Here is a 23706-nt window from a genome sequence, read left to right as displayed (position 1 = left end):
CGTCTTCCGACACAACTCATTATGCATGCACAAAGGCCTGCTGCTCGCGATTATAGAGCGAAAAGCCCCGAATACTTCCGGTCTGAATCAACTGGCCGTCATACTGGCCCTGGGGAATGGTCGTGTCGTTGGGATAGTACAGCGAATAGTTTCCGTGCATGGCTGCGTTGTGGATTCGGTCGTAGAGTTCGCCCATGGAGAGAGATCCCTGACCACCCCAGCCTCGGCTGTCGATGGCGAAGTAGGCGTAGGCGGTTTCGTAGCCCCAGTTGTCTGGGGTGCGCTTGAGACCCCCCCAGCTGCTGGAGCGTCTGCTACCACTGCCTCCGCTGCCCCTACCGCCACCGCCGCTGTATTGGTACATGGCGAGTATCGCCGTATCACGGCACGGAACTAAGGCATCACGGTGAGATCTCCCAGTAAGCTATCATTCTGGCCATTCAGGCATGTCTGTATGCGGACAATTTCTCAATGCTTTATATTCCTCTCAGGCAGTCCAACTATGGATCTAAGGGCACATAGCGGAAGTATTCGAGAGTTCTCTTGGCCCATCGAGGTTAGAGCGGAGGAGGGAGGTTCGTCGATTGTACTAAAGATAGAGAATTTCTGTCTGGCTTGGGAGGAGGGTGGACCGCTCTTAGGGATCAGTAATAGATTGATAGACATCGTTTTCATGTGTACCTTATTTTTTCTGGTTCCCGCAAGAGATACAAGTGCTTGTTTGCAGGGTATCTCATTGTGTGAGTAGGTAGTAAAGATGTTTGGGCGAAGGAAAATTGGAAGATGCTTGACGTTGTATACTAGGAATTGAAATTGTGGTGGGATAGGTGCTTTGTTGTGATGATCTGAGCACTCCTTGGAACTGTTCATTTGGGGATATGGATTTTTCTTTTCTTTTTCTGGCATGAACAGATGTGAGAATGAATTGTGAGGATGTTGTTTTCAGACTGGTTCTACTATCTGATTGGTGGGCTCTTTATTTGAGAACAAAGATGCTGAGAGGAAATATCCGACATGATCCATTGATGTCTTTGACAAAAGATTCCGTGAAGAACGGAGTTGACTCTCCGCGGTACTTTCTATCCATTTGGTTCAACGTTGCGACTCCTTTATCGAAAATGAATTTCTAGATCTTTTGTGCTGCGGTTTCTCCGTTACAGTCAAAAATATCATGTCTTTGGATAATCCCAGTTCTGGTTCTAGTACATCTTTTGCCCGTTGATAGAGAGGGTGTGGGTTAGGGATTACATTTGAGAAAGTGACCCCAAGACACTGATTTGTTCATCTTGGGCGTACCATGTTACAATAGCATCGAGTTACGTGAAGACAAAATCATAAGTTTCTTGTTTACCATAAGCTGGACTAAATGACAGGGTAAGTCCTGTCGGTAAGCCGAAGATGCTAATTCTTAGTTTCGGCAAGCCGAGATTCGGGCCACGAGCCGAGAGGGTAGTAGACACTGCCGGCCGACCCATTCACCATACATGTTTCCTAGAATTGGCAAAAATATCATAATAACAACTAGAACACCAATATCATCATTCATCAAGCGATTTATCATGACTAACTCTGAAATATAACCCCCAAATCAACATCCCAAATCAAACCCTCTCCAAGCTCAAAACCTTACTACTATAATCCCCCTCAAACGCAACCACCAACCCCATATTCATCAACGTCTTACCAGTAAACTTTCCCTCCCCTTCAATCTTATACGTAGCCCCCTCGTCCAACCCCTGCAATCTAATCCTCGGGAAAGCATGGTTAATCGTCGGATTAATCTGGAACGCAAACAACACCGCCTTACCCCCCTCCTCACTCACAAACAGCACCGCCGGCCAGTTCGACTCCTCCGGCAGACTCAACCGAAACATGTCGCCCTTCAGAATAATCGGTGCAATCTCCTCCGCCTGCTTAATTAGGCCTGGGACCGCGGCACTCTCGTCCTCAGTCAACTCCGCCGGATTCAGTTCCAAACCAAACGACCCGCCCATCATAGCCACATGGGCACGGAACACGACGGGGATCGACCGTCCTGTCTGGTGGTTCGGGACGGCGGAGATATGCGCGCCCATGGCGCTAGGCGGATACGCGAGCGACGTGCCCAGCTGGATGGAGATCCGCTCCACGGCGTCCGTGTCATCCGAGGTCCAGATCTGGGGGAAGTACTGTAGGACACCAGGGTCGAAACGGCCGCCACCTGAGGCGCATCCTTCCCAGAGTACGTTCGGGAAGCGGGTGGTTAGGACGTCGAAGACGTGGTAGATTCCGAGCATGTAGGCGTGGTTGGCGGATGGGGAGGCGGATTCGTGCATGCCGCGGTTATGGTCCCATTTGACGTAGGTGATGTCAGCGCTGTTGAGGATGTTGGAGACCGTGTCGATAACGAAGTTTTGGACTTCGGGGAGGGCTAGGTTCAGGAGTAATTGGTTGCGTTGTTGGGTGCGGGGGTAGGATCCGGCGTGCATGACCCAGTCAGGGTGCTTTTTGTAGAGAGTTGAGTTGGGGTTTACCATTTCGGGCTCGATCCAGATGCCGAAGCGGAGGTTAGTGGACGTATTGCCGGCTTTGAGATCGGTGACGTTCGAGACGAGGGGATCTAGGCCGTTGGGGAACCGGTCTGGATTGGGGGTCCAGTCGCCGAGGCCTGCGTTGTCGGAAACTCGGGGGTATTCTTTGCCAAACCATCCGTCGTCCATGACGAACAGTTTAGTGCCCAGGGCGGCGGACTTCTCGGCAAGCGTGTACATGCTGGTTTGGTTGTAGTCGAAGTATACGCCTTCCCAGCTGTTCAGCAGCACGGGGCGGTTTGAAGTTGCGAATTGGCTTTTGATGAGATGGTTGCGGTAAAGCCGGTGCAGGGACCGAGACATGCCGCCGATGCCGTTGTTGGAGTATACGGAGACACACTCGGGGGATGTCAGAGATTCCCCGGGTCCAAGGGACCATGATAGCTGGTTGCGGTTGAAGCCGAGGAGAGCACGAGTGAGTCCCTGCGAGCCTTTCTCGACATCCACGGCGAAGGAGCCCGTGTAGACAAGGGAGAAACCCCATGCTTCGCCTTGGGACTCCGTAGTTGATGGGTGGACCAACGCAAGGAATGGATTGTGGAGGTGAGACGAGAAACCTGTTGTACTTCCAAATCTGTGGTGCTGTTAATATCATCTCGGTGCACCATCCAGAATCAATGACTTACCCCTGAGTGCCGTATTCAACCTTGCGTCTCTCACGGCGAGCCTCTCTGGCCCAATCGCCTCGAAGACCGATCATATCCAGGTCCTCGAGAGGCAGGTCAACACTCAAGCTAGCCAATGCCTCGACTGTAATGTCGCCCTTTCCCTTGTTCGTGACATTTGCACTACGCACAATGGCGTCGAATTTGGGAAAGATCGAGTACGACAAGTCCGCTGCGACAGAGCTGTAGTTATCGTACAAGTGGACCACCAGCGTAGTGACATCGTCCTCGCTACCAAATGTCGCTGGGAGTCCTGGTAACTCCGGTTTGCCGTTGATCACCGAATGGGACTGGTACTGCAGTTCGCTCACGGCGTATCCGGCAGACTGTCGGATGCGGATGGCAGGGACACGGAAGTCTCCTCGTCCTTGGTCTGGAAACTCACGTCGGACACGACCGATCGTGCCAACCCAGCCATTGACCTGTGGTTCTGGGTCCGTTGGAATGGCACCGGTGACGCTGCCCCCGAAATGGTCGGACAACAGGTCCCCGGTGGTATTATCGACATGGAAGCGATAGGACACATTGTCGCCATTTAACGTAAATGTCTTGTCCTCGACAACGATGGCTGCTAAGATTAGCCACAATTCAAAGCAAGGACTGAATGGAAACTCAATACTCACCATCCGACGCCGACACAGAATCAGTCTGGGCCATAACTCCCTGCCACCGACCAAAGACAGTCAGAAAGGACACCGCAGCCCTCGAAAAGCGCATCATCTTGCCTGAATTCCTGGGACTGGGACAGATTTCCTCCCCCGCAACGACAGTGGACCGACCATACCTTTTATAATAATTCACGCAAAGCCGGTGAAAAGACGGTGGAGCGAAGAAATGGGGATGGGCATATATATTACCCCGAGCGAAGCAGCCAAGATGCGCGGTAACCCGGACTCTGGACTTTTGGAGGCCAGAAATGTGGAACCGGTGAACATTCCCCGCATCATTCAGTGCAGTCCAAGGCGGAGGAATGTCGGGGAATCTCCACGAACCATTCGGGCTTTTGTGGTGACCCCGCGATCACTGAGGCTGCGGGTGAGGTTATTGGTCGGGCGGGTTGATTAGTTTGCTTTTAGGCCTTTTACTAGTTGGACTGGTGCATCATACGATATGTGAATTATGTAGATCGTTAGAAACAACTTTTGATTCAAACTTTTTACCTGTCTAAAGACATGGCATAGAGAAGGAGAGTTAGGTCCTCTCACTTGACCGTTTAATATATGAAGAGTTAAATCAACGTAGAAAGAACAAAAGACAAGCCATTACCTATCACGATTCTTTCTTTCCACTATTCCTTCCACACTCCAGAGTAGTCTTCCTCTGTCGAACTCTCCACCCCGTTTCGCCCTTGACCAACTCATCCTGAAAAACCAGCGTCTGGAATATAGAAGGTACTGGGCAACACGACACTGCGAATGCCGTATCGGACGATTTCATCTCAATAGAGCGGATGGCGGTTTCATCCCACCATTAGTTTGGTATGCACTTCTTTTGCAGATTTTCTTTGATTGCACGAAGGCCTTTGACACGGGGGAAAGTAAATGGGGGTATTAAAATAGCGTCAGAGGTGAGAACATTGTCCAAATCCTGGGGTTTGCCCTCGTCAAGGTAGCGGAGAAGGAGCGTGAGGGTGTCGCGGATGGGTTCAAGCTCGGACTCTGAGGGCATTGTGGACTACTTGGAGAACTTTGTTAGTGGAAACTCATAAGGAGGATGGCTTGTTGGTTCTTTTGTCATGCGGTCGTGATTGCTTGATCAATGGACCTTAATGGGTCAAGAGGTCGGTGCGTTTATATACGAGACCAGGAAGAAAAGCAAGATAGAAAAGACCTCTATTCATTCATTCAGAATTAACTATAGGAACAGATATACTGAAGGAAATATACTTTTACTTCTTTGGATAAGTTGGCTCAATGGTGCTTCTATTTGTTGAAATGAAGTAAATCCCGCTATATGTGCAAACCATGAGCAAACTCAATTTTTCTTAGCTGTCTCTTTGTATAAACTGGTGGAATTGATGCACCAAATGAAGACTGGTAAGCTTCATGGGTACAATTATATGAGTAAGTCGTGATATGAAGTCCCGGGTATATACAGTACATATCTAGCCCTAACTAATCCAACAGGGTCGATGTCTTACGAAAATGATTGGTTAATTGCCAATTTAATTACATCAGGGAATCGCGATGGCGACTGAAATCTCCTTTGCTCTTCTTGACTTGACTTTGTTGGGCATATCCCAGATACGTTTTCTTTGTTGCAAGCATATAAAGGCCTGGGTTGCACAATGTTGGATGAAGGACTAAAGCTTCCTACGTTGAGAACTCTACAAACACAAGCAGGCATTTACGATATTTATTTCTTCACTCAGTTCACCTTCAACAAAATAAAAATCTTTTGAAGTCCAACTCCCCCGTGGCAAATTCTCACCACTCCCAGTAACATCCAGTCTCCATAACCGATTCTCAACCAACATCAAACCCCCAACTCCAAGCCAAGCGAGCTTTTCCAATTTCTCGATCGTGACTGATCCCTTAAGAAATCCCCGCCAAGGAGCCACCAGACCAAACCGAAGCCGTTCTAGTTCCAAAAAACCGACGGAACCACGGCTCCACCGACGCAACCGAACCAATTTCTCTTCTCTACCCGAGCTTTCGATCGCGTCGCATCGCAAATCGCCGCAGCTTCGGCAAATCGCGCTCACTTTCCCTCCTCGATATCTCAACGATCGAACCGCCCCATCTCTGCGGGGGTCAGTATCAATTTCCCCTTCCCCTCCCGGCTCACTAGTCAATTGATCCGCCTAACCGATCGAACTACAGAAGTACCGAGATGTCGGGGCTTCTTCAATCCCGATGGGCCCCTGGGCCAACCGACGACTCCGAAAAACCCACCTCCTCGTCTCGAGCACCTAAATCCTCCTCCTCCTCCTCTTTCTCCTTTCGATCGCCTGCTACGACAAAGCCTCAGGGCCAGAATATTACCCGCAATACCTTCACTAGCGCTAGTACCAGTAGCAGTACCCGCATCGGCACTGGCACTGGCACTGGCACTGGCAGCGGCGGCAACGGCAGCGCACCGAGCCACGCGAACCCAGCGCAGGAACTCTCACGGTTCACGAAGCTCGTCGCGCGACTAAAATGGAAACTGCCGTTCCTGGAGGAAGCGTATCAGCGAGCAACGCAGTCCGGGATGCCAGACACAGACCTAGACCTAGACCCAGAGGACATAAACTACGCCGCGACGATGTTCAAGATCGATTTCCACGAATACTACGCCCTCTTGGAGCGCGCGATCGTGCATCTCCTCGGCGTCTTTGGCGTCCAGGTCACATCGACGCCGTCGCGCAAATGGCGCGGCAATACAGTAGGCCAGGGCGTGCAGTGGAATACGACCATGCCTATGGGTCCCGGCGGAGCACGACCCGGTGTGGGACACTCCTACCACGCCAATGTGTTGGAGACGCTTGAGGACCCGACGTGTCCGCTGCATGAGGTCCTGGGGCTCGGCGATGTGCGGGAACAGCTGCGGAAGGCCAAGGAGCTGCGCAATCGATGGAAGACGGCGGATATGTCGGAGGAGGAACTTGAGGGGGAGAGGCGGCGGAGGCCGATGTTGCCGTTGGAAAGTTATGATTTCGATCATATCCTGACGGAGATTTTCGGTGGGTTGGAAGATGGGTATCTTCTTGCGCAGGCGCATGTCGCCGCAGTGGATGGAGACAAAGCAAATGAGATGGAGATGGACGGGGGTTGGGATTTCATTGTCGAGGCGATGGATTGGGAAGCTATTTGATGGCTTCTTACCCCCTTTTCCCCTCTTTGCTTGTGGGGATAGTTTTAATTTCCGGTCATGTAGGAGTTTGCTTTTTTGTGCTTTCTGTTGCCCCTATCTCATGGCGTCTGCGATATTCTGTACATTGAATGTATCATTACGTTATTAAATAGCGAGCGTTGTTTCATCAATACCCAATTGCATTATGTTTCATATTGAAAATATTTCATTAAATGTAAATCTTGTCATCATAATTGAAATACACATAGAATGTAGACACGGCGGAGTTAATTCCTGCTGTAACATTCCGCAACCCCGACGATTGTTATCGGGCATACCTCGCCGCTCCCTCGACGTCCATCAATTCCACCATACTGGTCGAATCATCTTGAACCGACCGGGGCGCATAGTTGACAGAGTAGCTAACGGACTTGGCGATCTTGCTGTTTCCCTGCGACGGCTCCTTGTTGTACCAGTTGTTGGAAGGGCCAGTGCCGTAGGTTCGTCGAGTAGAATTACCCAGGATTCCGGGGAAGAAGTGACTGATCAAGGCCCTGGAGGCTGGGAGACAGGCGCACATCACGGAGATTTGGCATTCGATGACCGACCAGTGGATCAGGGGGTATAGGCCGTAGGTTTGGTTCTCGCCCCATCGATTGTTCCAAAACACGACGACACGAATAATTGCGATGATGGTCAATCTATGGAGAAAGTTAGCTGGTACTGATCGGCCGTTGTCAGTTGTATGCGATCACTTACACTGATCCCATCACAAACATCAACCCCACGGTGAGCTTCTTCCGGAGCGGTAATTGAAGCTTGGCGACTTCGTAAACGGGCATGATGATCAAGGCCGTGTCGACGACGATGTTGGCTAGACAGTTGACAAGGATCGAGTCGATAAAGTTGATGCATTGGCCCTCTTCTTCGTTCATCCACCCCGTCCAATCAAGGTGTGGTGGGATACACCGTAGCGAGTCCACAAGAGCCCATGTTATACCAATAGCAGCGTTGAGGCCGATAAGAATGTACGCGCAATAGCGGAAAGGTCGGGACTGGAAAATTCGCAAAAGGAAAAGGCAGACGGAGATTTTGGCGAGCGAGATCTGGATTTTATACATCACGGCAAGGCCTTCGAAGTACTTTAAAGAGTTAATACGGTAAATTTCATTTCATAGACCAAGATATGCAACCAACCTTGTAGAACTTCGTAATAGTGTCAAAGTGAATATCCCAGATATCCATACCGAATCCGAATCGAATCACTGATAAATGAGTATGCATTCCCATAGTAAAGGTATTTTAAACTCACTGTAAATATTCAAAACGTAGATTCCCACGGCCATTACCTGGAGGAATAAAAGATCAGTAATCGCGCGACTCGAATGACAGGTGGTACACTCACGAATGAAACAATAATGGTGTAGTCATCCCATCCCCAGCCACCGGCAAGACCGAAGCTTTTCGCTGCGATTCTAATGATGAAGAAAACCGCACCTAGGATCAAAGGCGCGAGAGTCGAGCCGTCGATCTCAGCCGGACCTTTACGTGGCTCGATACCGCATACTTTCGCAGACAGTCGCTTTGTGACTAGATGGGATTAGCGTCGCCTAAATTACTTAAAGGGAAACAAGACCTACTGAACTCTTCTTTAGTTGTGCAATTGGTGGTGACAGAGGTCAGGAGATCGTCCCTGTACGAGCTCTTGGCGCAGAAGCATGTCGAATTGGTCAGGTCGCAGTTGGGGAAAAGCTCCTTCCCACAGTCAAGCTGGCGCAAGGACGGTCAGCCAGGAAGCGAGAAAGAGCAAAAGCACGAGCCAGTACATACAGCGCACGAGGGGAACTTGTTAAAGTCGGGATCCGCCGCATGTAATCCCATGACAAGAGCCAAGATGCATAGAAGGCAATGGAGAAGCTTCATTTTGGCAGTGAGAATGGAATCCAACACTGCCGATGATGCACCCCAGGACTGAAACTGTCAAAGGAACCACGAAGGGACGGGACCGAGGGGTTCTAGAGGGTTTTTCTCTCTCTCTCTCTCGCCATCATGTACCCATTTTTAGGAGACCCAGAAGTTGTCCGGCTGGGCTCTCCACCATGGAGAATTATCCCAAACGAGCCATCTGAAACTACACTAGCGAGGATAAGCTTATTTATCATGATGGTGCCTCTGGCTGGTCTCTGCGAGGCGAGGATCTCAACCAGGGAATTGGGCCGGAGGGCTTCCAAATGAAGATCCATGGACTAGGCGGAACGAGGCGACAGCGAATAGCTAGCCGTTAACCGTTGTCCGAGGCTCGTGGTCGGCTAAACCTCTGGTGAAAAATATCTAGATAAATCCAACGCCAGTCCGTCATAGAGTTTGGGTCGAGTGAAACCGAGGCAATCAGCATGCCGTCCTGCTGTCTTGGCGCCCACCCGCGACTCGAGCAGATCCGCAATCGAAGCGCTCGTGTGCGTTCTGGAGATCTTCTAGATTGCCCAATGAGAGGTGATTGGGATGAGTGACGGACTGCCGGTCCCAGCTGGACTGTGTGCCGTGGGTACTGAACTTTTCCATTTTTTGCTTTTTTCTCCTTTTTTCTCCCCTCCAGCTAGTGTGGATGTGGGATTTGCTGTCGCTGGGTCCTGAAATGCCGCCTTGGAATCAATTTCCATGACTCAGGGGATAGGGCTTAACCTTTTTTTTGGGTGACCGGAAGAGCTTCGATTACGGGAAAAGATCTTCCTCGGACACGGACTGATCACGGAGTGGCGGGCACGTGGCTTGCATCTATTGAGCCTCCGCTGATATAGAATGCTCTGGCCTCGGCCAAAGTGAATTTTCCGTACCAAATCCACGGGACCGGGCGCCATTCTTGCTCCGGGCGGCGAACCCCCGAGCCCTTTATTTTCCACAAGATGATATGCAGCGGCAGCCACTGCACGGCGTTTGGCCGAAACAGATGTCGCGTAGTAGTAGTAACCACACAGGATCTGTTCGCAGCCTTGCACCCTGATAGCCGGTCAGTCTAGAAAGGATTTGGCAGGAGCATTTGGCAACGGTCAAATTGAGTTCGCCCTACGTCGCGTGTATATTAATCCTTCCAGCGATGTCGGCATCGCGGAAGTCCCGATTCTTGACTCGCAGCCTGACTAACTAATTGGCATAACTGACGTAATCCCCCCTTGGGAACGTATATTTCTGGTCGTTATGGGCTCGCATGCCGACGCGTCCTTCAGTCGGTCGCCACTGAAGCGTGATCGAATCTCTCTTACTCACAGATTAGTATAATCGTGAATCCTGTACAGCCGCAATGGTCACTGTGGTGCACGTATGCAATAATAGATCTCTCGGGACCACCTGGCGTGAACAGTCACGGTGAACTGAACAATAAACGCAATATAAGATCGCACAGGGGCGACTTCCCCTGATTACCGGCAATTTCCGACGTAAGGAGGCAATCCATCCTAAAATAGCTTCTTGGCGTACTTGTATTGTTTTGCAACGCTTGGACGGCTGTCATTTAAAAAAGAACACTAGATCACGACTGTATTCGAAGGCAACAATTCGTCTCTTCGATCGACATGCTAATAGCTTTGAAGATGATTTTTGCCATACATTATGTCATACATTAGGAGAGGTCCGCCGTTGTTGCTCCTAGCTAATCTCGTTGCCGGCACTTCCGCGCATCGGTAGAAATATATATTGTCAAGTATCGACTGAAATTCAAGTGCCTAACTGTTGTTTCCAATTCACTCGCTATCGAGGTTAATGCTCGATGTTGAAACGCGTTTCGATGACAAGCATAAGGTCTCTGCTTTTTATTTGCCGAAAGGAGGACAAGGCGACTTTGACACCAATACTCCGCGGAAGACTCGAGCCAACTGTAACATCCTAATTTATTTCGCACGAGAAAAGTTTGACGACTCCATTTGGCACCACGGTGAGTGCACGGTCTCCAGAAACTAAATGAAAGATCATCGTCTATCCGTAAACCACGGTATTTACGGAATGAACAAGTCCCGCAAGGGCAGCAGAAAACCGTAGAGAGCTCAAATGACACCTAATGGTTCTGGCTGTAGGTATCAGCTCGCGCTGATCGATTGGGTCTGTAGTACTCCTTAAGGACCACACTATTTGTGCCGAATAAAGTGGCACAAGAGTTCGAAAGCCGATAATGTGCCGTGAAGCAGAAGTCGAAAAGGATTCTGGGAAAAGGCGAGGCCACACCTTTGTCCAGCGCACGAAATATTAGCCCAGAGATATATTTCGTCACGAAGCTGTAGGTGTCATGCGGGGTTTACGTTGATGGCCCCAGTTCAAACATATCCCAGAGATAATAGTCACAATGACAAAAACCGAACAAGAAACTATTCATCAAAGTCAGCTAGCAAGGCAAAGTCTAGGCGTTATCAATTAATTAAATTCAAATGCCGAACAAGTACCATCAGCACCAAGCCCTTGCTAGCACTCCACACCAGGTGAGTGCCTGGAGTAGACTATACTATATGAAACTCCAACGGACCAGCTTAAATTCCTGAATAGGCCCTCTATTGGCACCCACGGGCCATGGGTAATAGGGCTAATCTGCCGGGTTTTGTGTGGCCAAGTGTGGACTTGTTGTGATGGTGTAAAGGTAGTTTGACGTCTGCGCGCATCTTTGGGATCGGTGTCCGATTTTTTCTTCCAGATTGCGGGAGGATATTTTTGCATGGTAGGAGATGAAGTAGGACCGGGCCAAAAGGATGCTACTGAGGCATCTCGGATGAATGGATGATGATGGCTCGTGGCTAGCTGTAAGTGACGCAGTAGCTATATTAATCCGTAGATCGCGGACAACAGGAATCCGAGTGCTCATCTGAATTCAAGATCTTTGCAACGTTAATCATAGTCTAGAGCACCGGTTGTTTCAACTCGAAGCAGCGACCGTAGTATTAGTGGATGACTAGGCCCACTCGTTGGTTTGACATCTATCGGAGAATTTTAGGACGGATATCGAAATGTTCTAATGCTTTCAACGGAGCCACAACGCTTACTCCGGTTTTAAGGAGAAGCTTCAAACTGTCAGGAGCGTTGTGTCAGGAGCATTGGTGCCGCATGTTCCAAGCTTCAAGTTTGTGAGAATATTGACAGCAGGCAACGAAATGCGACTTTCTTGAGGATATCCCATTACAGGGGACATCGGGAAGTTGGCGGTGATTCCAGCATCTTCATATACTGATAATTTTCAAAGATCAAGATCAGTTCGAGTTTCGATGGATGGGATGTGCGGTCCGCGATCGCTCACATCGAGTATTGTGGATAGGCAAAGAATTGTTGTTTATCTGGGCGCGACCAGCGGAACTGTTGATGATCAGCTGAGTCATTCGTGACTAAGCAGACATCGCCTGATGCCAAGCCATGGTGACCGCGTCCTCCAGACTTGAGCTTCAATTCTTCATCGAGACTACCAAACCATACTTTTCGATCCTCATGCTTTATTGCGAAATAAGGTGTAAATTCTAAGCAGGTGGCCCCAAAGACCATGTCGGCGACTGCAGGCATTGGTCTCTCAGCCACCAGTCAATTGGCGCCCGAAGCCCGACTCAGTTGTGAACTATGCTCTCAAAGAAAAAAACGTTGTGATAAATTGAATCCTTGTTCGTACTGTCAGCGTCAAGGAGCTGTCTGCAGGCCAGTAGTGCGTCCGCGTTTACCACGGGGGAAGCACCGGGTGAGTAAACATGGGCCTTCGGCAGATAATGCTAGCGATTTGAGATCTCGCGTAGCAAGGCTCGAGCAACTTCTTCAGCAAAGAGAGCAGGAAGGGGGAGGGGGGACCTCACATCCAAGAAATGACGTGATGGGACAGGTTAGCACCTCGCACCCTCACACTTATCCACAACATACTAATGAACTTTTAGACAGGGAGTGTTTCCGTAAACCCCCAAAAGCCGGATAAGCATACTATCTCTTCAGGGTTGCTCATTGCTGCCGACTTCAATGAGGCGTCCGGTGGCGCTCGTGACTCTGAGCATTCCGAGCTCCATAGGAGCTTAGTAGAAGTCTTTTTATCCCGAATTGATCCAGTATTCAAGGTTATACATCAACCTTCTCTAAAGGCGTATCTGTTAGAAGGCAAGCAGTATCTCGACTATGAAGATGGACACCATGCTCCAAATACGCTCGCATCCGCTATCTACTATGCTGCCGTTTGCATTTTGAGCGATGAAGAATGTGATCGGGTTTTCAAGGAGCACAAATCTTCAGTGGTCGTGAAATATCGACGAGTTTGCGACGCGGCACTATATCATGCAGATTTCCCGACAACAAACGATTTAACTGTTCTTCAGGCTTTCATGATATCACTAGTAAGTCCTTGGTGTCTTCAAGAAAAATGTCAACTCTAGCTTACTTCATAGCTTTCATACCGGCTTTTGGATCAAGGTCGACGTGAATGGACAATGTTGAGCATGGCATTGCGAGTAGGTCAAGCGTTATCGCTCCACATTGTGAATCCTCCCTTCTCAATCAGACCGCTCGAGATGGAATTACGCAGACGTGTCTGGCATGCTATCGGCATTCTTGACGCCCAGTCATCTCTGGATCGAGCAACCGAGCCGATGGTCATACCCGCATGGCTCGAACAGAACACTGCATCGAACATCAACGACAATGATATCGGCTTTTTCAGCGATGCTATCCCACCAGAAACAACTGAATACACTGATATGACATTCACATTGCTTATATCGAAAGCGCATAAAATTATGCGATCGCTCAATTTTTCGCGTTGGACGCAACATGGGATCATGGACATGGAAGATCGACAGTCAATTGTGATCGGATTTCAGAAAGAGGCAATAAAAATGGTTTCCGGGTGCTGTCCGGACAAAGACCCGCTTCAGTGGCTTACTGTCAAGACAGCGGAATGCCTCACTGCTTCTCTACAGCTGGCAGCACTGAGGCCTTTACAACGGGATTCGAGTTTCACACCCCCGCAGGTCAAGAATCATGGTCTTTTGAAACTTTGCGTAGATATTCTGCAGAGAACACAAAATCTATGGGAGAACCCTCTGGTCGAACCATGGCGCTGGTTTCAAGAATTATGGGCCCCTTGGCATCCACTCTCGGTGGCCCTTGCTGAGCTTTGTTCTTGTGACGATGTCTCTGTTATGGAGGCGTACTGGCCAATTGTGGAACACTCATTCTGCGTCGTTGGGCATGCCGTGGCAGACTCCAAAGAAGGGATGCTGTGGAAACCTATTGATAAATTGATGAAACAGGCAGAATCAAAAAGAGCGGTCCTCATAACAACAACTGTTCCGCAGGAGCCAAAACAACCCACTCCTGTTAACCAACTTGCCCGGAGCAACCAACATAAAGACTCCACACTGAGCTCAACTTCGAATGAACAGAGCGCTGTCCGCAATGATTTACCGCCCGTTGAGGCAAGGGAGCAGAGCATTTCAGAGCCCTATGCCTCGAAGGATATCTGGGAGATATTAAACTTTGACGACTGGACGGAAGATCTTGGCCAAACCTCCTGGTCTAGCTTCACGAGCTTTCTTGATGATTTGCATGTGGCAGATGACTCTATATTGACCTTCGGATAATTCATATCATCTGCCGAGATGATATGGAGGGGGGGTATCCCAAAAACTTTGCGATCAGACAATGGCTACTGTTGCATTTTTGTTTCAAGAGGTTTCGGAAGCCCATATAGATTGTTCCCAGCACTTCCAGCTTGGGAGTTAGGCTCTCATTTGAAGGTTGCCAGATATCAACGCTAGTTCCTCGGCCTTGACTTCGAATTTAGGTCAAACAATGCCATCAGACATCTCCGCCAAGTTGGATGGCCTCTGATTTCAGCTCATGATGGGTTCATAGTCTTCATCCGAAGTACTTTCGGCCCTTCCGATATTCGTATAGAACATTGCGTCTAAATCGAGCCGCTTATTCTTGCGGTATTGGATTCCCTTTGACGACTACGGCTCTAGGCCCTTGTATTTGCCCTCTCAGTTTCCAAGGACAACACGAAATAATTGACTCCAGGTCGATTCCATCCAAAGATCGAAAAGGATGACGGAGAAAGCGCCCCTACAACGCGGAAAATCCGGGGTAATGTGAAGATGACAGCCGCGAGGATGGCTCTTCGGCTGCGCAGCCGATATCTACAGCTCATTTCCGAATGCCATCGGATAGTGGAACAAAGAAGTCAGATATCCCGCTAAGTAGAACAGAACTTACTTGGAGTGTTGGATATTTAACGGCCAGTCATAGCTCTGGATATACGATATTTAGTTGGGCGGACCATGGTTGGACTTCGGCAATGTCTTGGTTTTCATCGGAAAGGGCCTGACAGCTTCCCCGCATTTTTGGACGTCACCATTTTATATCCGCACAACGTTGGTCGAACATGGGGTAATGCATTGCTCTGACCTTGTGGAGCAGAAGTCCATCTCATAACCTCCCCATATTACTCTAGGCATTTTCCAGTGAACGATGACTTCTGACAACGAGCAATCTGTGTCTGAGAAAGGCTTTGCTGGTTATGAGGGGTTCTCGGCCGGTAACGCGTCCGGAAATGGTCAAGTTGCAACTGATGAGTATGCTCAGTCCATTTCCATGGATGATTTCTTGCTTATTCCATCAGATATGGCCATTCCCTGGTGCAACTCGACCCCAAAGCCGAGTCTCGGTTGCGGACTAAGATAGACTTATACGTTGTTCCCACCGTGGCCGTACTGTATCTATTCTGCTTTATTGATCGCGCTAATATCGGTCAGTAACACGTATCCGAGCACTATTGAAGTGTCTCATCAGCTCACATTGTCTAGGAAATGCCAAACTTGCCGGCTTCGAAGCAGATCTTAATCTGAAGGGCAATGACTTCAACACTGTTCTCTCGGTCTTCTTCATTGCTTACATCATATTCGAAATTCCTTGCACGATCGCATGCAAATGGATCGGACCCGGCTGGTTCATTCCCGCGATCGCCCTCGGCTTTGGAATATGCTCTCTAGGCACTGCATTCGTGCACACAATACATAGTGCCTCCGGAGTGCGTTTCCTTCTTGGTCTCTTTGAAGCCGGCATGCTACCGGGAATAGCATATTATCTCTCCCGTTGGTATCGACGCAGCGAGCTTATTTTCCGGATATCATGCTACATTGTCATGTCTCCGTTGGCGGGGGCATTCGGTGGACTCCTCGCATCGGGGATCCTAAAGCTCGACCATTTCGGAAGTCTGAGAGAATGGCGCATGATCTTCGCAATTGAAGGAATTATTACTATCGGTCTTGCTGTTATCTCTTTTTTCACTTTGACCGATCGCCCGGAAACTGCGCGATGGTTATCGCCCGAAGAGAAGAGCCTAGCCATTGCAAGGGTGAAATCCGAACGAGTCGCGACCTCCGAAGTACTCGATCGTCTAGATCGCACTAAGACTCTCCGAGGAATACTTAATCCCGCAACTCTTGGAGCAGCCTTGATGTTCTGCTTGAACCAGATCACAGTCCAGGGATTAGGCTTCTTCGCCCCCACAATTGTCAAGACAATATATCCTGATTCAAGTGTCATATCGCAGCAGCTCCATACAGTTCCGCCGTACGCTGTAGGAGCTTTTTTCACTCTACTGTTTCCGTTCATCTCATGGAGGATCGATCGCCGACTGGTAATTGCCCTTGTTTGTGCACCGCTCATGATGATCGGATATATCATGTTCCTCGCAACAACTCACAAAATGACCCAATATGGAGCCACGTTTCTGATAGCAAGTGGATCTTTCACCTTCGGCGCGCTCGTCAACGCGATCGCGTCTGCTAATGTCGTTTCCGATTCTGCCCGGTCTTCCGCTATCGGCACGACGGGATTAATCGGAAACATTGGCGGCTTGATCTCGACGTGGTCGTATATGGCCAAGGATGCCCCTTTGTACCATGTCGGGAATGGGTTGAATCTCGCAGCGGCATCAGCTACACTGCTAGTTGCTATTGCGTTGTTGCTTTACATGACCTGGGATAACTGTCGGAGGGAGAAACGTGATGTTAGAGGTGAATTAGACGGGCTGAGCCAGAAGGAGATTGAGGATCTGGATTGGTGGCATCCCGGATTCAGATGGAGGCCCTGATTTAGTTAACTAGTTACTTATTTTGGTTAGTTATATTTTACGGCCGCAGTTCACCGCCTAGGCACGTGTCCCGCCGTCCCCTTTGATGAGATATAATTAGCTCGGAGGTCGGGAACAACGTTAATCCGTCCGAGGCTCATATTTTGCAGAGGCCACGATCCTCTTCAACACCTAAGCACTCAAGTATCTCTATACTCTAGGCTACGTTTTAGATAGAGTATTACTCCATTCATTTGCATTCTCCTTATGGCTTAGGCCTTGTACAGCTCGGACCGATCGAACTCCTCCATCCCCCTTAGTTTTACCACTTCACCCTGCTGGGCCAAAGGCCGCCAGGGGGTAAGCCCTGGGCGTCACTAACTAGTTCTAGTTCTAGCTCTAAGTACAAATAAGGGACTTTAGCGCTTTAAATAGCTGCTGCAGTCAAGAAGCAGAGCCTGTAGTTCAGGCAGAAGTCGATACCAGCTGCAGAGGTCCTCCTAAACTCTATAACCTATCCTATTACCTCTGTTTCTTTTTTTGGGGGGGGGTTCTCAGTCTAGCTGAAATAGTGGATGCCGAGTGCATATATCTTCAAAGAAGCGAGTTTCTGAAAGCCACGCAGCTAGCTCGGTTGCGCCTTTTGGGGTGCCAAGCAGGTAGGGGATTATGTCAGAGGGGGATCCTGGAGGTCGGGGCGGGCGCCTCTTAGTAATGCGGCAGAAGAGGAAATGTAGTGTAGACTTTCTCGTGCCGCAACGGCAGAGAAGGTAGGCATCTTCATGATTGAACCGTTCGTGATAGGCTGCAAAGTTTCCGTGGCCCGTACGGGCAGCTAGAATCCGTGCTAGAAGTGGCTTTAGGAGCTTTAGCTCTGCAGGGCATCTAGGGAAGTTGGTAATCCAAAGATCTTAATAGGATTGAGGGGCCGCAGACTGCCAGTATCTTTGAAGAGCAGTCTTGACGTCTGCTTTAGCTTGCCGCCTCAGCGAGGCGTACGAGTGTTTGCTTGAAAAGGGAGGATCCATGGTAGCGCCTTTCTTTGCAGCTTGATCAGCTGTCTCATTCTCAGGGATTCGTGTGTGGCTGGGAACCCAGCAGACCCGTACTGAGCCACCATTGGTATACGAGAACCTCTCTCGTGTCAGCCAGGTCTGGGCTAGAGCTTGAAAGGATTCGAAGATTCCTTGGGACGAGCCCGTGAAAGGTGAAAGGAGGCGCGTAGCTACCTCCAGGTTATCTAGACAGACCCAGAGGTTGGTAGCAAAGCGAGCAGTGTCTAGTTTAAGGGCTGCTTTAACCCCAGCTAGAGCTGCTTCAGCTTCAGCATCAAAGACCTCTTTGTTCGGTCCCAGGGAGAAGGAGGACTGTTGAAACAGCTTTCCAGATTGATATAGGGCATATCTACTACCTGCCATTCCGTTTTCTAGTTTCGAGCCATCTGTGAAGACCTTTATATCAGTCTGTGGGAGAGAAGCATAAAACTTTTGAAATCTATCAGCTGCTTGCTTCTTGGATATGCCTGCAGGGACTCTGATTCGCTGTTGAGCTGCTTCGCGTTCCTCTTGTGGGAGTTAGGGGGGATTTTGCAGTAGGTTCAGTTGTTCTGATTCAGGAAGGGCCAGCACGCGATATGCAAAACGGCAAATCTGAAGGCCTGTTTGGATTGCTCTTTCTGCCCTTCTGCGGAAAGGGTGGTAGGGGTCAAGGTGGCTCTGGACCTTGTTTGAGATTATTTTCGTATGGGGGCCAGGGCGTGAGCGGCCTGGCCACCAGGTTTCCGTACCATAGTAGACTCTGCGGAGTACGCAGGCCTTAACAGCCTGCTGTATAAGGTAAGGGTTGATTCGCGCACTGTATTTCCAAGGGAACGTAGTGCATTCGCAACGATTATAGCTATCAATCAATCAATCAATCAAAATTCTATTAACCTGGTGGAGCCTATCTATTGAAACGACAGGCTATGCAGGCGCTTCGCCGAATGAAGCAGAATCTCGAGCCCGTACGCCATATAAACCTATTGCAGTAGGCAAAAGAGATCAAAAAGTAACACAACTAAACCGGCTGCCACACGCCTGCCGCGTGCCTACTGCGCCCCTAGGCGCTGTTCTCTCCTTCCACTCCGTTCTATCTGTGGTATTGCAGTGGGATCTACTATTCCTGTGTGCGTCACGTAGCTAGTTGAGACTTCCTGGCTCTTAGTGTTCAATATAATCATCGTCTTCCTCGTTTAGATCGAGTCCCTTCAGGAGGGTGCTGGGTTCCGGGACCTCCTCGTCCTCCTCGTCTTTAAATGTGGCGAATCGGAATTGTTGTAGGAGGCCTGTTCGTTGCATGAAATCGGCGACGTAGCGTATCGCCTGCGGGTGGTTCATGACTGCGTCGCAGTCCTGTATACGCCCACGCAGTCCCTCGATAGAGTCGAGACGTTCCATCATTATTCTCCGACCAGCGAGGTGCAGCGAGCACTCCATAAGGACGTGTTTAGGCGTTTGAGAACCTAATTCACACCCGCAACGGTCGGAGTCGACCTGCTTTATCTTGAAGAGGAAATGCCTCAGTCCGATCCTCATAGTGCGCATCTGGATAATTATAGAGGTCTGGGGCTTGCTCAGGCCCTCGTATATCCTTAAGACCTTCCTATTCTGTTTCAGAATCAGCCGTTTGGTAGGTTTTCCAACCTGTTGTCGCTCCCATCACTTCGTCCACTGCGCCTGGATTCTCTGGCGGACGTCAGTTTTGGCTGCAGCTGCGAGCCTCGTGATTGGCCGAGCAGCCAGCTCCCTCGGCCCTACTGAGCTTAATTCAATCCCCTTTATTGCAGCCCGTTTGGCTGCCTCGTCAGCTCGTTCATTCCCTTCTATACCGATATGCGCAGGGATCCAGCGCAGCTCCATATCTCCCTGCTGCAGGCCCCTGCCTCTCAGGGTCCTGATCCTCTTGTAGATATCCTGTAGTACGTACTGGCCTGATGGTCGGCCAGGGTTCCTCACGGCTAACGATTATAGCTATGGGAGCCATTTCTTTAACATGATATTTAAAGCTGAGCTTCTTGTCGAAGAGGATTCCTAGCCAGCGTAGGTACGGGCGTGTTATATTCTCTGAGATTGTAACAGGCCCCGCTACCACTGATGGTGTGCGGCTAGGGTCTTGATCAGCTCTGTGTCGTGAGAAGTGTATCAGCTCATATTTACTGGTGCAAAGGTAATTCCTTGTGCAAGACCTCAGTTCAGGGCTTCCTGCAGGGAATCTGATAGGTTCTGGGAATTTGTCTCTAGGGATAGAGATGTTGCTAGGAAGGCTCCATCGTCTGCGTACCCGAATCTGGCCTTTAGTTTGCCCATCCAGAACAGGGGGGCCAGATAGAGCATAAACAGGATAGGGGATATCGGCGAGCCTTGTGGTAAGCCACAGGATATCTTGATCCTAGGCCCTAGTTCTTCATCTAGTCGGATTTGGACTGTACGCCCTGTGACAAAGGAGGCTACCCAGCGGACTAGGTTATCAGGCCAGCCTTGCGTACGTAGTCTGTGCACCAGTCTGCCGGGAAGAACCCCATCAAACGCCCCTTTGATATCGAAGGTTAAAAGGGAGGCTGTCTTGCCCTGGTTTAGGGCTTGCTCCACATCATGCAGCAGGCAGGTAGTGAGATCAACAGCAAAGCGGAGAGGGAAGGCTCCAAAGTGTTAGCTAGCCAGAACTTTGTAGGAAATAGCAATCTATGCCATATTCCGTGCTATCAGGCGTTTAAGGCCTTTGCCTAGGACTGAGAGGAAGGCAATTGGTCTGTACGACTTGGGGTTCGCCCAGTCTGTCTTATTTGGCTTTTGGATGATAGCCAGAACAGTGTGGCGGTCTACAAAGGAGCTTGGTATAAGACAAGTTTGTTTCTGACTCGTAGTCAAAGAATTTTCCCATGGGGAAGAAAGGCTATCTAGGAGGGAGAATCTAGAGCCTCTATATACTGCCCGAGGCTTCGCCTCAGGCAGGAATGCCTACCGGAGGGTCCCTCGATCCTATAATAACTAACCAGAACATTCCTCCGGAACGTTCCTCCGCACCGGGAAGTTCCCTGGTTTCAGGAGGTCACAGCCAAGATCAAATTTTATGCAAAATTAGGTTTTAGGTCGGGAGCTCCAACCCAAAATGGGGTTTGCCGAAGTCTAATTGAACTAGATGGAAGCGTCTGCTGGGAGGATAGAAGCCTGGGTTACGTTGGCCTGTCCTCCATCCACCCAATAAGGAGCAAGGTATTTGTTTAGGGATAAATGGAACCTTCCTTTATGCAACTCTATTAATATTTAAATACTACCTCTTTATCTTCAACTGGTTTCGAAGCTTCAAAATTGTGTTTTGTCGTATATCTGCTCGACAACTACCACGGTAATCTTGGATAACTTTCTCGAAATGGCACGCGAAATTTTCCTGACAGCCTGGTGGCAATGGCATGTTAAATTGCAGGTCAAATTGTTTTTCGTTTTTGATTTCCTCCTGGTGAATATATTTCGCCTTTTATTCTACTTGGCTTACTATGCCTTGCCCTCTGCACGGCCCCCTCGTTGGCCCTATAGGCGCTGCATCTCAATCGAGCTGGTCAAACTTTCTGTTGAATTCATCTACGGAATAGAACACAACACCAAGTTATCCCTCAATCCAGGCAGAGAGGGCGATCGATTCGTCATCATCAAGCCTCGCTTGGACGGTCTATATACTGACATTCTTGACGATTCTAAAATTAAGCCTGCCTTGATAGGCGCCGTCTGGTATCCAAGACCCTACAGCACCACAGAAACCTCCAAGAACGTTGTCCTTCACTTCCACGGAGGCGCATACTTGACAGGTGATGCCCGCGAAGAGACCTGCGGCTTCAGCGCCCGCTCCTTAAGCCGAGACTTCGATGACGCCCCTGTACTCTGCGTGGACTATCGCTTGGCAAATACCCCGAGTGGCCGTTTCCCAGCCGCCATCCAAGATGCAGTCACAGCCTATCGCTACCTCAACGAAGACCTCGGCATTGACTCATCGCGAATCATCCTCTCTGGCGACTCGGCAGGTGGCAATCTCGTTCTGGCCCTGTTACGTTACCTCGTCGATCACCCAAACTTGTTATCTCTGCCTCGAGCGGCCCTTCTCTGGTCTGCCTGGATCAACTTCTCTGATATGAAACACATCAACCGGAGCGTGAACGAGGAGATTGATTGTCTCAAAGCGAAGTTTCTGCAATGGGCTGTGAACAAGTTGACTGATAATGGGAGGAGTGTACCGAGTACACACCCCTATCTCTGTTTCGCAAACTCCCCTTTCCATGTCTCGGTACCTATTTGGGCTATGGTCGGAACTGCAGAGAGCTTCTATGAGTCTAATGTTCAGTTTGTGCAGGATATGCGTGCCATAGGTAATACAGTGACACTGTATGAAATACCGGATGCACCACATGATGCGTTTATTGCGAGAAGGGCGTATGAGTTGCAAGCGGAGGTCGAGGAAGCGACTAGGAATGCGTGGGAGTTTATTCAGAGTAATCTAGCTGTGAGTTGAAGGAATCTTGCCTTACATACTCATGGCCCACTTCAGCCCTGGCGAGATATTTCCGAGGTAGTTTTAGCAAAATTGCTTGTGCTGGTTTTAGCTGCGTGCTTTTGGGGAAATTCGACATAATTTGGAAAGTCACAGCGTGACATGAAACGCCCTAAGTGAATGAAACTGAACCAGTGAATGTTTGCGCCTGACCAGACCTTTCTGCCTACTTCTTCTCTCTCTTATCTTCCCCAACCTCCATTTCTTCCTTCTCCTCACATCCTTCCTTTCTTAATACCTAGAAACATCTATCTTTTCTTATCTTCTCTGTCCTCCATCAGCTATATTTTGTTTTCTCTCATATGATTTGATATACTATCCGCCAAGCTAACCCTTTAGAACAAAAGTCAAATTTTACCTCCCTCACTGTATATATATCTTTCATCGCTGGCAATAGACCTCTCAGTCTTTTTCATGTGGCTGAAGAGATACTCAGACAGCGCAGAGCAATTGCAGGACATGGTCCCGTCTCTAGACCTTCTAACCCACCCTGAAGCCATTTAGTGGCTATAAATTCAATTCCTCCTCTCCTCTTGAAGGTACTTGGTAATGACCGTATCTCGCTTTTCTGCGATTTGAGATAGCCAGGTAGAAGGTGGTTGTGGGTCATGTTCTCAGCGAATGAACTTGTAAACACCGTCAACCGTGCCTTCCAACCACCGTCTTCAACTCTTCGATATCCGTGTGGAAGGACATTCCATCAAATACGACATTTTAGAGCTACAATAAATCACGCCTGATGCAGCCTCAATGAAAGATTCATCGCAAGATCGTTATTTGCGAAGAAATCCATCGAAAGATGGCTCCAATTGGGTTGACTAGTTACTGATGCTACTTTGATTTCATAGGTATGCCTTCTCAAGCCTCCCACGAAATCGCCGATTGAAAATTTGAGCTCATGCTGAAGTGAGCTACCGCCAATACTTCACACGATGCTACTCGTCTGATTGATCTCGAATGTCTCGTGGAAATTCCATCCTGACGATGCCGACCGACCGCGAATACACCCCCTGGGACGAAATACACGGCGGACACAGCTTGACGC

General features: G+C 49.4%; 8 protein-coding genes across 8 annotated transcripts; 4 read left to right on the top strand and 4 right to left on the bottom strand.

Moving 5' to 3' along the window:
- Nucleotides 1–19: 19 nt before the first annotated feature.
- KD926_000073 (alpha-galactosidase) lies at nt 20–3955 on the bottom strand (the record flags this gene model as incomplete). Its single annotated transcript, XM_053103993.1, has 4 exons — nt 20–393; nt 1685–3144; nt 3197–3803; nt 3859–3955. The coding sequence occupies 4 exons, from the start codon at nt 3953–3955 to the stop codon at nt 20–22; spliced, it is 2538 nt and encodes an 845-aa protein (XP_052952713.1).
- Nucleotides 3956–6067: 2112 nt separating this feature from the next.
- On the top strand, nt 6068–7030 carry KD926_000072 (uncharacterized protein; the record flags this gene model as incomplete). The annotated part of the gene is made up of 1 exon (XM_053103992.1): nt 6068–7030. The coding sequence occupies one exon, from the start codon at nt 6068–6070 to the stop codon at nt 7028–7030; it is 963 nt and encodes a 320-aa protein (XP_052952712.1).
- A 304-nt stretch (nt 7031–7334) lies between these two features.
- Nucleotides 7335–8932, bottom strand: KD926_000071 (CFEM domain-containing protein; the record flags this gene model as incomplete). The annotated part of the gene is made up of 7 exons (XM_053103991.1): nt 7335–7710; nt 7769–8151; nt 8207–8274; nt 8322–8358; nt 8415–8599; nt 8650–8779; nt 8840–8932. The coding sequence occupies 7 exons, from the start codon at nt 8930–8932 to the stop codon at nt 7335–7337; spliced, it is 1272 nt and encodes a 423-aa protein (XP_052952711.1).
- A 3904-nt stretch (nt 8933–12836) lies between these two features.
- On the top strand, nt 12837–14589 carry KD926_000070 (fungal specific transcription factor domain-containing protein; the record flags this gene model as incomplete). The annotated part of the gene is made up of 3 exons (XM_053103990.1): nt 12837–12845; nt 12898–13344; nt 13396–14589. The coding sequence occupies 3 exons, from the start codon at nt 12837–12839 to the stop codon at nt 14587–14589; spliced, it is 1650 nt and encodes a 549-aa protein (XP_052952710.1).
- Nucleotides 14590–15478: 889 nt separating this feature from the next.
- KD926_000069 (MFS general substrate transporter) lies at nt 15479–17105 on the top strand (the record flags this gene model as incomplete). Its single annotated transcript, XM_053103989.1, has 3 exons — nt 15479–15582; nt 15630–15757; nt 15814–17105. The coding sequence occupies 3 exons, from the start codon at nt 15479–15481 to the stop codon at nt 17103–17105; spliced, it is 1524 nt and encodes a 507-aa protein (XP_052952709.1).
- An 890-nt stretch (nt 17106–17995) lies between these two features.
- KD926_000068 (ribonuclease H family protein) lies at nt 17996–18502 on the bottom strand (the record flags this gene model as incomplete). The annotated part of the gene is made up of 1 exon (XM_053103988.1): nt 17996–18502. One exon carries the CDS (start codon nt 18500–18502, stop codon nt 17996–17998), a length of 507 nt encoding a protein of 168 aa, XP_052952708.1.
- A 780-nt stretch (nt 18503–19282) lies between these two features.
- On the bottom strand, nt 19283–20455 carry KD926_000067 (uncharacterized protein; the record flags this gene model as incomplete). The annotated part of the gene is made up of 3 exons (XM_053103987.1): nt 19283–19724; nt 19951–20244; nt 20403–20455. The coding sequence occupies 3 exons, from the start codon at nt 20453–20455 to the stop codon at nt 19283–19285; spliced, it is 789 nt and encodes a 262-aa protein (XP_052952707.1).
- A 1036-nt stretch (nt 20456–21491) lies between these two features.
- KD926_000066 (alpha/beta hydrolase) lies at nt 21492–22622 on the top strand (the record flags this gene model as incomplete). Its single annotated transcript, XM_053103986.1, has 1 exon — nt 21492–22622. One exon carries the CDS (start codon nt 21492–21494, stop codon nt 22620–22622), a length of 1131 nt encoding a protein of 376 aa, XP_052952706.1.
- Nucleotides 22623–23706: the final 1084 nt, after the last annotated feature.

This window comes from Aspergillus affinis, assembly GCF_023601865.1.
Source record: "Aspergillus affinis strain CMG 70 chromosome Unknown NODE_101_length_133790_cov_87_718023, whole genome shotgun sequence".
Classification (NCBI taxonomy): Eukaryota; Fungi; Ascomycota; class Eurotiomycetes; order Eurotiales; family Aspergillaceae; genus Aspergillus; species Aspergillus affinis.
The sequence above is the reverse complement of the archived record's forward strand: the minus strand, read 5'-3'. Positions and strand labels throughout refer to the sequence as shown.